This window comes from Rhipicephalus sanguineus, chromosome 6 (genome assembly GCF_013339695.2).
Source record: "Rhipicephalus sanguineus isolate Rsan-2018 chromosome 6, BIME_Rsan_1.4, whole genome shotgun sequence".
In the NCBI taxonomy this organism is placed as follows: domain Eukaryota; kingdom Metazoa; phylum Arthropoda; class Arachnida; order Ixodida; family Ixodidae; genus Rhipicephalus; species Rhipicephalus sanguineus.
The window spans coordinates 100,465,460-100,479,692 of NC_051181.1; the positions used below are offsets into that span (position 1 = coordinate 100,465,460).

Here is a 14,233-nt window from a genome sequence, read left to right on the forward strand (position 1 = left end):
CTGATGACGGCACGAGCCTCGGCGCTTTGAACACGCGAAGAAAAAGCAAGAGCAGCGAGCGCACGGTTACGTTTCATGCAGTCGATAACATCGCGTCCTTTACAGCGGCACACACGCCAAGGTCGGCGGGGAATTAAAAAGGCAACGCCAGGCAAAGCGGAAGACGAAGAAGAAAATCGCGCTCCTTATCACCATGCGCGTAGTAAACTCGGCGGGACCGCACTGACACCGGATGGAGGTAACGGCCGAGAAAAGCAAACATCGTACGCTCAGATAAGCCGCTTGGAGAACGTACGTCACGACGTTTTGCGTTGTTATCTAACCGACGCGCATTAGCAACAGCACCGCTAAAAACGAGAGCAGCACCGAAAACCGTCTCCTCCAATACTCGTACACACGTGTGTTGGGCACACTGTGGGCAGAGAGAACGCGTTTGGCCCCCGAAATACGCCAGACAAGATCAACGCATCCGGCGCGACGGGCAGCAGCAACTACAAAGCTGCAAAACAAACATTTGCCAATGGAATAGATCGATGGATAAAACTCACTTCAGTGTATCAACTTGCATCGCCCCATAAAACTGAATGGAAAGGCTTCCCCCTCTCATTATAACGATCCCGTGCCAGACAAGCTGAACGACGCACTCGTGAATGCCGGAGGCCAATCGACGTCTTTCAGTTCTCAAACTTGGCCAGCTCAGGAGAGACCTTGGAAGCACGCGGCTTTGCTATGCTACGTCGCGAAGACATTTCCAACTTAGCCCGGCATAGAGTTCTAATCACACCTCCCTTTTTCATCCGATAAAATTTGGGATAACAACGCTTTGCAGTGTGCAAGCAAAGGGCGCAACTTACTTGCTGCATGTTTAGGAACACTTTCAATTTGTACGCATCCTTCTTAGCGACTTAGTGCAGGCGACGGTAATCTAAGCAAGAAACAAAAAACTATATCCTTCTTCACTAAAGCTATCTGGAGACGGCCGCGGGATTTTGGACGACCGGATGATATCGCCGCGTAGCATTTGATCGACTTGTCGTTTTTAAGATGATCTATCGCACGCAATTACAATATGAGAAAGAGAGAGAGCACGAAACAGCCATTTTGCGCGAAGCTGCAATCGCAAAGATGCAGCGGCCGTAAAACACAACACACATTGGGTGGTGAGGCATTAAAAAACAAAAAAAAAGGGGGGTGGGAAATCAAGCACCATGTCGCAATGCATCTTCCAGGGCATTCCCAGCTTACGGACACTTCACTAAAGTTAGCCTAAAGAGAGCAGTGTTCCCTCGACACCGTACCGGCCCCTTACTTTGGGATCAACCACTACAGACGACACCCCGCGAGAAACGCCCGCGTCCGACAAAGGGCGGCACAGAGGTAAACACGACCTCTTCTTCGATACACCGTTAAACGCGCTCGAAACGACCTCCGCCTTCCCAAATAGGCCACGCATCACAAACGACCCTAACAAAATGAACCAAACATCCCACAGACACAACACGAGACCAGCGGAACCTAAATAAATGAAGGCAAAGCGCGTCGAAGGCGAAACACCGACGAATAAGAGGTCACAAAGAAGAAAGCGGAGAAGGGGGGTGCATGGCACACGCCGCTCCCGTGACTCTCATTTATAGTACCAACCACAAAGTGCCCCGCCGCTTTCTCCCCGGCGCTGCGTTACTTTCTTCGCTCGCTGCTGTTTTTATTCATTTCATTCTCTTCTACCAGGCCGGGGAAAAATCTTCGCGCCGCTCGCGTAGCTGTTGTTGTTGCTGCTGCTGCTGCTCGAGCGAGCCGTTTCTCCAGCGGACTCGCTCTCATTCCGGCCGTCGCCACCGGCTCATCCATTTTTATTTCCTGTTGTGTTTATCTCAGGGGGGTCGGCACTTTCTGCTTAGCGTCGACGCTCTTTCAGTGTCACGGCCGAAGGAACGCCGCAGAGCACGGGCCAACGACGCTCTCCTCCCTCCCTTCTCTCGACACGCTCACCCTCGTGGCCCCCGTCATCGTCTCTCTTCATTCACGCATCTTTCATTCATTCAGACAGCGCTCCCTTTAACGACACGCCCGCTCGCGTGCCTCGCTTAGTTCCAGATGATACCGATCTCCGACGGCATTCCCCCGCTTCATGCTCCAACCGCAGTCGAGTCTTTCGCATGTCTGTAAACTGAGAAGTCAACGATGTACCAGGGTTCTTTGGCGGGCTAGTAGTTTCATGAACGTTATGGCAGAAGCCCGAAAATACGGGAGAGTGAACACACAGGACACAGCACTGTGTCTTGTGCGTTCACTGTCCCGTATTTTGCGCTGTTCGGCCACGATGCTCAACAATGTCAATCAGAACCTTGGATCCATCGCTTACCCGTCACCACCTTCGTTTGCTTTTTCGCTAATATTCAAAACGAATCTCGACCGCTCTCACTGCGCACGTTCGCAAACCACCACCTCCCCGGAGGACGAAACCCACGCCCGCGTGCTTCGACTGTGACGTCACCTAGCAAGCACTAAGGTTCCAAGCACGAGTACCTTGCTTGGGAAGCTGCTGACGAACTAACCGAAACTTATGCACCACGTACCATAACGTCGATAACACCGCATGCCACCAAATCAACGCTAGGTGCAAAAAGCGCCGCATGCGCAGAAGTAGAGGTTGCCTTTTGATACTCGTAACTGCGAAGTTGTCTCTCCGCCTGTTAATTTTTTAACGTTTTAATCAAACAAACATTTGAGATTGTCTACGTCTCTATTCGCTACTTCCCTTAATTCTTCACTTTCGGTTGACTTTACGCGGTTGCAGCAGCAGCACAAAACCCTGTCTCAACTATGTCCACCACTTCCAACCTCGGCAGCCTTTCCCAACAGTGCACGGAACTAGAATTGAAAATCGGCGCCTGACGACACTCGCCCTCTCAGACAAAGGCGCGGCGGCGGCGAACGACGCATCCTCGCGTTACGCAGCTCATTAAGGGAATGACGCGCGCGCATGCGTCAGTGCCTCGTTTGGTAGGAGGCAGAGAAATTGACACCCGAGCGCGATGCCGAGTACAGTGGCTACAGTAGTCCGTACCCGGGAACGACGCCAGAGACGCACGATGTGCACGCACCGTCCACAAATGGAGGGTGCTTTAGCGCGACGCCCGAAAGCAGCGGAAGACGCGTGTGAGGACGCGGGTGGCGAAGTCCTGCGAAGATGCCATAAACCATCAACATCCCTGTGCGACGCGTTTCTTGAGTAAAAAAAGTAAGGGCTAGCGAGAGCGGGTGAAACCAAGAGACGACTCTCGTGATGATCTGTATGGATATTTATATAATAAGAATTCTCGCGGTTTTACGTCTTAAGCTGTATTCACACGACGGACGAAATCGCGATTCGAGCCTGCGGATTGCGTACTACGTCACCATACGTCAGCCGTTCCCGCGTCCCCGTTTCGGTCCGCGCGGAGCGATTCGTGAAACGACGGAGGCCCAAATCACAGTTGGGATCCTCGGGGAGCAATGGCGAAATCCTCGCTTGTAGCGTGAATTCTCCCCTGTCGTGTGAATGCTGGCTGCGGAGAGATCCGAATCACGTCACGTGTCACGTGACTGATCCGTCCGCGATCACGTCCGTCGTGAGAATACAGCTTTAAGAGCACGATATGATTGTGAGGAACGTCTTAGAGAAGGGCTCCAGAAATTTCGACCACACGGGGTTCTTTAACGTGCACCTAAACCTATAAGCACACGGGCCTCAAGCAATCTTGCCTCCATCGAAAATGCGGCCGCCGCGATTCGATCCCGCGACCTTCGAGTCAGCAGTCGAGCACCATAACCACTAAGCCACGCTTGGATATTTCGTCCAGCAGACATCTGTTTCTACGGTGCTTGCAGTGCGCGCACACTTTTACATTTATCGCTAACAGAACGTTTAATTAAAGTTCAAGGTTAAAAGAGGAGAGAGTCGGAATAACTTCTTGAACTTCGCGCCAATACCACAGGCACCGCTACGTCATTACGGCGAGCGCCCGTATTCGTTTCCTAGTCCACACCCTTTCCATTAAGAGCTTTAAAGTGCCCGGCGTCTGCGCAATACCTGGTTCACCGGACGGCGGTGGCGACATCTGTTGACTATTCGTGTAACCGGAAGCCTCCTAGACACCTAGTGTTTTCAGTCTTCTTGTAATAATAATAATAATAATCATAATAATAATAATAATAATAATAATAATAATAATAATAATAATAATAATAATAATAATAATAATAATAAAATAGATAAATAAAAGAGAAACGTGTTCACCACCACTGCCGAAAATGTACGCAGGCCGCGAAGTACAGAAAATTGTTTTTTATACAACTCTGCAGATGCGCGCAGTCAAGAAACACGCACACTTGATTAATTGCTTCTGTGTTTGTCTGCTTTAACTCTGCGCCACCGAATGACGCCACCAATCCCACCGCCCATGCTCACGCCTCCAGCAAGAGTTGTTGCTATTCGTCTTGTGTGAGGTTAATTTACTACGAGGAAAGAAAGAAGGAAAGGAACGAAAAAGAAAAACGCACAGACGTGAGACGAATCAGCTGCTCCGCAAGTCTTTACGAGCAGACGAAACGCGCAATCCCGTCCTCACTTCTCAAGGCTGCATCGTTTTCGCAGGGTGACACAAGGACGAAAGAGAGAGAAAAGAGGGGAGGGAAGGGAATGCTCTGGAGCGCAGCCAAAACGTTGATTCACCTCCAGACAGCAGCGGCAGCACGTGGTTGTCCCCAACATCAAGGCTCGCCGGAGCGTTGACAGCTCGAACTTCAGCGAGCGCTAGGCGATCAGCGAGACTGGGAAAAATTGCGCTAAACGAAACGAGACAGTCGGCCATCTTGAGCGCGTATTCAATCTACCGGGACACGCAAGCAGACAGCGTACTGAGGTGGCGAGTGCAGTGAGCTACAAGGACGCTAACAAAGAACGAAGAAATTAATCTGGATTGGCGGGTAGTCACTCTCCCACTGCATGTTTTCGGAGCCGAAAGCGTGCTTCGTCGTCCTGAGATTATTAGGCATGAAATACTTTGAGCTATCGTTGTCCACGCGCCGCCGTCGTCCACATTGTCCCGAACGCCTCAGCGACAAGCGCAACAACTCTACCTGAACCGCATACTTAGAGGGACCCTCCAATACAATCATCCAAACCAAATTCATAGACTTCTCTGACAATACTGTTGCCATCGATTTCGTAATGACGGGCTTGTCACTGTAAAAAGACAATGAAAGTCAAAGTCTAAGCTGACTCAACGCGTTTCAAGGCATTCCTCTTTCGTACTTCTGACACATTGGTTAAAAAAAATTTCCCTAAACCTGTCATTTTAAGCCAGTGACTAGTCATAGAGGCCCCTACTAGGACACGTCTATTCACGTCAGTCTATTCACGACAAGTTGGTGCAGGAATTTCCAATAAGGCGTCGCCGGCTGTTTCTTTTTCGCGTGCTTTCTGGCACCCCAAACGCCTTTTCGTGGAAATAGCAATAATTTTGCGAGTGTTGCAGAAGGGTACCAATTTACTTGACCCCGCTGAAGTCATTATCCTCTCTAGCGCCTCTACAAAGCGCGCACGCAGCAACGAAACGTTAAGTCAGACTGCCAATAATACCCAATCATTTCCTCTACTCCGTCTAACTATTATATATTAATTAGTACTACCAGTTAACGCTGGCGGGCGAAACATGGGAAAGCGATTCCCGCAGTATCATTTCCACCGCCGCCGCCGCTCGCGCACGCTTCCAAAAAAAAAAAAAGAAAGTCGCCGTCGTCATCGTCAGCGCTGGCTAATACGAGTGTCATTAAACGCGCGGCGACAGACGCTGACGACGCGCGCCAATTAGCGGAAAGCGCCGGACGACGAGCTTAATTAATACGCACGTACGGACGCATTTTGCGAGATAGTCCCTCATTCTTCCGCACGTGTGAGCAGGTCACAACAGCCATCGAGGATTTCATATATATATATATATATATATATATATATATATATATATATAGAGAGAGAGAGAGAGAGAGATGGCACCACGAAAGGGAAGTAGAAGAAAAAAGAAGACGTAAGTGAAAGCGCTGTAACTGATACGGGCTACCATAGAGCAGGTCATGAGTTTCCAAAAGACCGGCTGAGAAAAGAAAGAAAGGAAACTGAACCCACGCCATCATCCACGCAGCGGCGCTACAGGAGAAAGTGCGTAAGCGACGAGCGAGCGATCGAGAACTTTGCGCTGCCGCGCCGGTCACTAATTCGCCGGGCCACTGGAGCGTGACGTAATCGGGGGCGAATGAATTGGAAAAACGAGCCATACTCCCTCTCCCTTTTCGCTGATCTCTGCCCTTCTCCTCCCGCGTCATCGAGAACCTGTCTTCTCCATGCGCGCGCGCGCTCTCTCTCTTCGAAGCGAGACCTCGCGGCTTCTAGCTCACTTTATCGCGGCAGATGAGGGGTCACGATCATGAGAGGGTTTCGGAAGACTGTCACTAGGGGGAAGCTGCGGCGCTTCTGTCGTTCAACTACCGCGAAGATCGATGTGCAGGTGGTCTCCTTGCTGATGGTTTACAGTTGACGCATGTGGAATAGTGAACATTTTAAAATTAAATTCGGAGGTTTAATGCGTCAAAAACAAGGTATGAACACGAGGCACGCTGTAGTTCGGGGCATTATGGATTAGTTTTGACCACATGGGGGACACTAAGGGCAAACGTTATGTCGACGTTGAATCGCTGAAATAACGTTCCAGACACCTTGTAGTGCTGCTTGTTTCGTGCCAAGGAAATGCTTATTTTGAAAGAAAATTACGTTTTAGTGGTCCGCACAGCGTTAACGCACTTCAAGTCGCCCACCTGAAAAGGCCTCCTGACGTAGCGTTTGCCTTGCCCAACGTTGCCCGCCTTTACTGCCCGGCAGCCGACGCTGCGGTTTCTGTTCTGAAGGTCACATTACAAGCATTGCCCGAGTTCCGGTTGATCTGGTAATCCTCCGCACGAAAGTGCAGCGAGCACACACGCAGCAGGAGCGTAGCCAAGGGGGGGAGGGGGTTGGGGGGGGGGGTTCAAACCCCCCCCCGAAATTTTTCAGTTTTGCTTGCGTATATAGGCACGCACACATACAAACGCACGCACGAACATACATAAAGTATGGTTGAACCCCCCCCCCCCGAAAAAAATTTCTGGCTACGCCCCTGACACGCAGATTTCTTGGTTGTTCAGCGCACTGTCGCAGAGGCACGGCACTCAGCCACTTCGGCGTAGGGGTTTATTTGCGGCACCCATTGGAAAGTCACGTAGGTCTCTTTGCTGCAGCTGCAGTTACTGCTCAAGCGGCGCACAGCATTCAGGCATCCGGCAACATAACAGGGACGCGGCATCTTGTCTAACTTTCCGTTAGAGCGACCTTCATGAGCGTGCAAAGGCCGCGCAACAGTATACGCGATAACGAAACTGCCGCTGGGATGCGACCGCGCGAGCGGAGAGGAGCCCCCCGTTCCGTTCTCCTTTGTAACGCCAATGAGAACCACCCGCACCGTTCCCCTTGGTAACGCCGAGTTCGTCTTTCCATGAATGAAACGCACAAGCAGCATTTTATTCTAAAAAGACAGGGCGTCAAACACGGACACAAGAAGGAAGTCAGGACACCACAAGGACCTGACTTGGTGTCCTGACTTCCATCTTGTGTCCGTGTTTGCATGCAGTCTTTTTGGAATGAACACTTACCAAATAGCTCAGCTCTCTGTTATTCCAAGCAGCATTTTATTACGTCTTGTAATGTACGGAATGTTGTTTTGTTTTTATTATAAGTAGTCTGAGTGCTAGTCATTAATTGTACTCAGTACTCTTGACATCATCGGGCTCGTTCCAAATTCTCCACTGGTGGCGCATATCGTGTCCTAATTACGTTAATTTCTCTATTAGTAGGGCACTGCTGTTGATAACACTGATGTTGTAGGCGTTCTCAAACATTCACCTTTCCCTGCGACATAAATTGTTATTTGCCTTTGGTGTTCCTTTAACGTGCACCTCGACTCGCAAATGCGCGGCAGCGTAGGTTATGCGGAAAAGCAATAGATTGCGCGTGTTAATTGCACTCGACCAATTCACGAAAATATTAAGTGACCGCAAAAGATTACTAGTCAAGATATTATCGACGAAAGAAAGGAAACAACGCGCACGCCCACATACACCGCGGCTTAACAAATACACCTACGGCCTTCACGCAGTAGATCGCCTTCGACTACACAAAGTGCAAACACAGAAACAAAAAAAAAGAAGCCGCGAGATCCAACAGCCCGTGCTCGAATAATTTAGGTCTCGCCAATTTCCCTCCAGGAACGGAAAGCAGTATCACTGCTACAGTCGCGAACGAATGGAAGATACAAAAATAAAACGCTTCAATATAAAGGAAGCAATAAAACGGAGGCCGCTTTCAAGTCCCGAAAATTAAACGACGGAGAACGGAGATTGGAAAGAAAGAGACCACATGTTCTTGCGTGAATATTTAATTTTTATCTGTCTGAAGGAGCGGCGAGCAGCCGGCAGCGCGCTCAATCTAAAGAAACACCGAACCCTGAATGTAAAAGCGGCGCGCTATTCAATCAGTCCTCTGACACGATGAAAAGATGAAAACGCGGCCACTTTCTCGGTGCCCAATCATGAGCGAACAGAGTGTCTTTAATCACGGGTCGCCACAACGTACTTCTTGCAGCAGATCCCAAGCGCAGAGCAATGCTACAAACCGATGATGCTGAGGTGAGCACGAGGGGGAGCACACCTCTGTCGCCTATCTGATGAACCTCCTTCGATATCCAGCAGGGAGTCTTAATATTACACAGAGGCGCTATCCAGCCTTTAAGACCAAACCCTGCTTGGGTTCTATTGTAAACCGGTTTGGTTTCTTTCGTACTACTGGTTATTACCGTAGGCTAAATTTAGCGCTATGTTAGAGGGGCAAATGTAAAGCAGTAGCATAGCAGCCAAGTACTGCCAATGACGGAGCTATCATCGTTATTTCTAAAACAACCAACCACAACGTCATGTGATCGCATTATTGTTGAGCAGACGGGCAGCTACGAAGGGACGTGCTGAAAACACACGTCATTACATTGAGGTCCTCGTGGCTTCACTTTTCAACAACATGCAAAGTGGCGGTGGAGATGACGTTCCTACAGGCAGAGTTGGCGTGGCAGACCTGGCCAAAAATTGCTTTGTCCGAGTGTCTCTTTCCATGTAGTGTTTCAGCATCCATGACATAGTGTTCCAGTCTCTCGAAGTCGGAAGAATGCAAGATACTTCATTGTGCAACATCCGTGGTCCTGCTCAGCAACATCCAAGTCTCGCACAACATACAGGGGGCCAAAAAGAAACCCCGGGGCTCACGCTACTGTAGGGTTCTCGAAGCCAACGTCAGGGCCACGGCTCCTGATCGCACCCAAATGGCACACCCACCAGATCTCGTCCAACAATGACAGCCTTGCCGAGCCGGGCTCTATCTTTCACAGGTAGCAGTATCACAACAGGACTGTTAATCTCTAGTGCGTGGGAGGGGCCAAAGAAGTTCACAGCGTGCACAGAGATAGAGCAATAACACACAATGCCCACAAACTACGCGTTGTCCTTCGAATGGGGCCGCTGCGCAAGTCGTGCTAGTACCAGGGACACCACCAATGGCAGTGATTTCTAGAATACAATAGGACTGGCCGTGGAGATAAAATTTGGGTGATAACAAATTCCTGCAAAAGGGCATGCAGGGTCATGCAAAGGGCAATGTAAAGAATGGAAAAAGTATGAAGTTTAGGCAAAGGATCAAATGTATGTTCAACATCCTTGAGACTAAGAACATGTTAACATCTGATGATACGACTGCCACGAAAGAGCATGTGTGCATAAAAGATGCCTGCGATGCCACAAGATGACATCAATGCTTGGTCTACCACCAGAGTGTTTTCCACACACTCATCCTTTTTCAAACTGACATTTCCATTGCTCGCCATTCCATGATTTCTACTTGCCCAACATTAGGCTCCTAGCGAGGTTCTCTTGCAGACTATGCTTGGTCACTATATACTTGGTACACTTAAAAATCTACACCTATTGGGATTAAAACACCAGTACTCCAGAATAGCAACTCAGTGTCCCACCAATCCACATACAGTCACAGGCATTGAAGGCCCACGGTGGCAGCTATGTTGGCTGTAGAAAAAACTCCACACCAGTGCAGAACACACAGCACAGACAAAAGCAGGTCGTCTTGGTTTCAGCTTTACATCTCGGGAACTGTTCCATATTGTATTGTGAAATTTTGCACACTTAGTAAGAAAGCCTTTGACCTTCACTTTCTGTAATTTTGACCCTGTAGGACTTCTTTCTTTGCCTTCAAGTACGAAGTTGTAGACTGGGGTGTAAGATTAAACATAAATTTTCTCAGAAACGAAAAGCAGCATGACCCCAAAACTTGGCAGGCTAATTTCACATGATAGTGGCATTAATCCCTAGCTATAAGAAAGAGTTCCCACATTTATCTCACAAGAAAAAGAAAAATGTTGTATGTTTGTTGTATGCATGTTTTGTTTTGTTTTTTCTCATTGTGTGCGACAGCTGCAGAGGACAACTACACCACCAGAATCGACTATTGTTGTGAACCTATAAAAGCTTTCCCTGCAAAAAACACAATGTGTACAGGAGCATGGCGTCACCTGGTGGCAGATTTGACAGGCTCTGGTATTCCTCGGGCGGCACCATTCCATGACTTACGGGAGGGTAAAACGCTATACAAAAGACTGTGGAAGGGAACTCGTTGCATGTGGCGAGAAGTTGTAAGCATTCCACTGGTAGAGCAAAAATCCACTGCACTAAGAAGGGTGGCGTAAGCTGGCCTGCTCCTTCATAGCTTTGCTGGCATGTACTGCTGATAGGACATAAAACAGTTGTGTACAGTATACCAAGGAAGAGGCTGGCATGCTCGTTTCAGTTTCATGAAGGTGCAATAATAACAATAACAGCCGGTGTTTTATTTGCCAAACCATGGTATGATCATGAGGCATGCTATAGTTGGGGACCCTCGATTAACTTCAGCCACTTGGGTTTTTTAAGGTGCACCTTAATCTAAGTATACGGGTGTTCTTGAATTTCTCACCCAGAGAAACGCAGCCGCAGCAGCTGGGAATTGAACCCGTACCCTTGAGTTTAGCAGTACGACACCTAACTTGCTAAACTACCAGGGCGAATTTTAATTGCGGTGTCTCTTTAACGTCCACAGATTATGTGCATTGGTCAGTCATGGTGCTGTGCTTTGTCTTTGCTGCCAAATTTCCCTGTGCCTGCTTTAATCTGATGCATGGATTCACATTACGACGCTATGTCAATGTACACTTTTTCGCAAGTGTTTCAAGAGTTAAGAGCTAAAAAAAAAAAGAAAAAAAAAAACTGCTATGTGTGCAAAACATTCCATAAGCTATGGTATGCTGCTAGTGCAGAATGTCGAAAGAGCAGGTACCAAGTACAATTTCCAGCCCATGGTGAAAAGTCCTTCAATTTCAAACTGAATTCGTTCGTTGTTTGAGAAAACATATGCGAAATATTCTTGCGCATTCTGCAATGCAAAAAAGATTTGCACGAGTTTCCTGATGGTGCCGTTGGACACAGGTCTAGACACTGCCAAATGTCTGAATGAACGTTGAAACGAAGGTGCTCCAGGTCATATCAGAAACGCACCTCCACAAACAGTGACATTCCAAGCGTGCCTAAACGACACCCTGGCCGGCAGACCATCTAGAGCGAAGGGAAGACCAACTTACCGACTGTTGGTGTTGCTGCTGCTGCTGTTGATGTTGTTGCTGCTGTTGTTGATGTTGCTGCTGCTGCTGTTGTTGATGTTGCTGCTGTTGCTGTTGTTGCTGTTGTTGTTGCTGCTGCTGTTGCTGCGACACTGAAAGTCCTGGCGCACCTGATGAAGACATGGAGGAAGAAGACGTGGACGACGAAGACGTAGGGGCCACAGACGCAGAGGAGGACAGAGATGACGACGAGGCCGACGTGGGTGGTAAGGGAGGCCCCACGGCCGAAGAGGAGGAAGAAGACGGGTAGCCCCCGTAGGCCGAAGGGTGAGAGTTGGGCGTGCCCTGCCGAGATGGAGGACCGTCGGGGCCACCACCCCGAGATGGCGACGCCGAACCCTGGGCTTGGGGCGGTGGTGTGGGCCTCTCCTGCTGCTGAGGCGACGGCGCAGGCGAGGGGGGGTGGGGGCCACCCACTTGCCCAGGTGGCGGCTGGGGGCCAGTCGGGTAAGGTGACATCTGAACAGAACATAAAGAGCCACGGTTACAAGAAGCGTACTTCTTATCACGTGTAGCAATATTTCGCTTAGCTTAACATCGTAACACACACACACATCCAATGTAATGTTGATAAAGCCTGCATAACTCGTCACGCTGAAATTAAATGCCTTCAAAGTGATTCTAATCTCATAAGTACTCGACATGTGGTAGAGCCTCTTGTTTTATGTGACAGTACTGGTCACCATGTCAAAACTGCCTGAACAGTACGAGACAAAACAAAGAAGTGATGGATTTGTTGACCTTTTCTTGTCATAACTAACGCTCACACTCTACGTGAACTTCCAGTATTAGAGTGGATGATTAAAAATATGTGCTGTAGTTTAGTGTTGCTTAACCCTTTGCGGTCCGTTGTCGGGCAGCGCCCGACAACGCAACACGGCCGTAGCGGTCCGCTGTCGGGCCCCGCCCGACAAGGGTGTTCGTGGTTTAAATTTTGCTGTTTTCTCACCGCGAGTCGCGCGCATTTTTTGTATACATGAAGGGCCATCTCTTGAGGAATAAGTGAGCTTTGTTTGTTGAGGTCTTACTTTTTTGACACTAGGGTGCAGCACTATGATCAGCACGGGGCCTAGAGCGTACCCACTCGCGCGCGCGGTTCGCTGAGAAGCATGGCCACGTTTTCACCGCGTGCGTTTTACGGCGGTGCTTTTAGCGAAAGCGAGGATGACTTTAGTGAGGAAGAGAATTACGTGCCTCCACCAGACAGTGATGACAGTGATTCGACAGAAGTGAGTGACGAAGACGACGACGGCGGCGGTGGAAACCTGCAGTAATAACCCTGGCCTGCACACAGGGGAATGATTTGAGCGGTATCATACGTTGCCCAAATATCACTAAAAGAGTTGCCTGCAGAATGCAGGAGCAAAAATAAATATCCTGTGCGTTTCTCTTCCACAGCTTGTGTTTTTATTCGCGGCGCCAGAAACTGGCGAAATAGTTTCGGACCGCTAGAGCCGGAAAGTGGGTAAAGGTTTTGGACCGCAAAGGGTTAAAAAATTTATGCAGGAAAATATATTGTATGAGGGAATGGCAGCTTTTTGATTCCTCTGTGAACTTCATTCTACTGGTTTCAGTGTATAACTACTAAATGTGAAGGCAGCCAGTTTGGAATTGCCTCTCAAACATCTCACACAAGTTCTTCCAGAGATGGCATATCCCATTCACTAGAAAGGAAGGTGAGTTCACTCGTAAGTGTGTTGCTTGATGAAGGAGTTTTTTTTTTTTCCCTCTCTCTTCACAGGGCAGCTTATGTAAAAGCAGATGTGTTTATATAAATCAAACAGTAGCAGAAGAAGGGCCACGCACTATAACAAATTGGAATTGAAGTTTCAACTGCCACTGACATCCGCAAACGAGGCATAGCAACCCCTATAGCTGCTATCAACTGGAGACAACGATCAAACAACCAGAAAGAAGCGCTCAAATACATATGCTGGACCACTGCAGTGATTACCATCCACACACAGTAGCGTGTGTCAGCCACTGCCCATGAGTGCCTGCTGTTGCATGACAGCAGGTTTGTGGACTCTGTTTGAGATATAACGGTGTTGCAGCCCTGGGTGCCTTCAGGCCATTTCCTCGCACCCCGCGAGCCCGAGGCCGCTGCGTGGGGAGCCGAGGCCGGCTGCTCTGTAGGTCGGTCGCTGCGCAGTCGTTAAACTGCCCAGGCAGCACAGCACATTGGTCCAATATTGTTTATACGTTGGCAAACGATGGCCCAATGATGGCCCATACAAACCACTATAAAACCAATGTTGGCAAGCCAGCCTACAAGGATGCCAATAATGGTCCATCTTTGCCAGCCAACATACAATATTGGTCGTGCTATTCTTTGAGGTTGGCAACAATGGCCCATGGTTCCCGATGTAAATACGATATTGGCAGAACCAGGCCGT

The 14,233-nt window shown here is 49.1% G+C and overlaps 1 protein-coding gene across 3 annotated transcripts in view; it reads right to left on the reverse strand.

Annotated features, from left to right (window-relative positions):
• Positions 1 to 14,233, reverse strand: part of LOC119396027 (trithorax group protein osa) — a 199,653-nt gene that overhangs the window by 109,949 nt on the left and 75,471 nt on the right. For all 3 annotated transcript variants that reach the window (XM_049416875.1, XM_049416873.1, XM_049416874.1), the window contains exon 3: positions 11,799 to 12,296. In XM_049416875.1, coding sequence (XP_049272832.1) covers positions 11,799 to 12,296 — 498 coding nt within the window. The remainder of the gene's footprint in view (positions 1 to 11,798; positions 12,297 to 14,233) is intronic.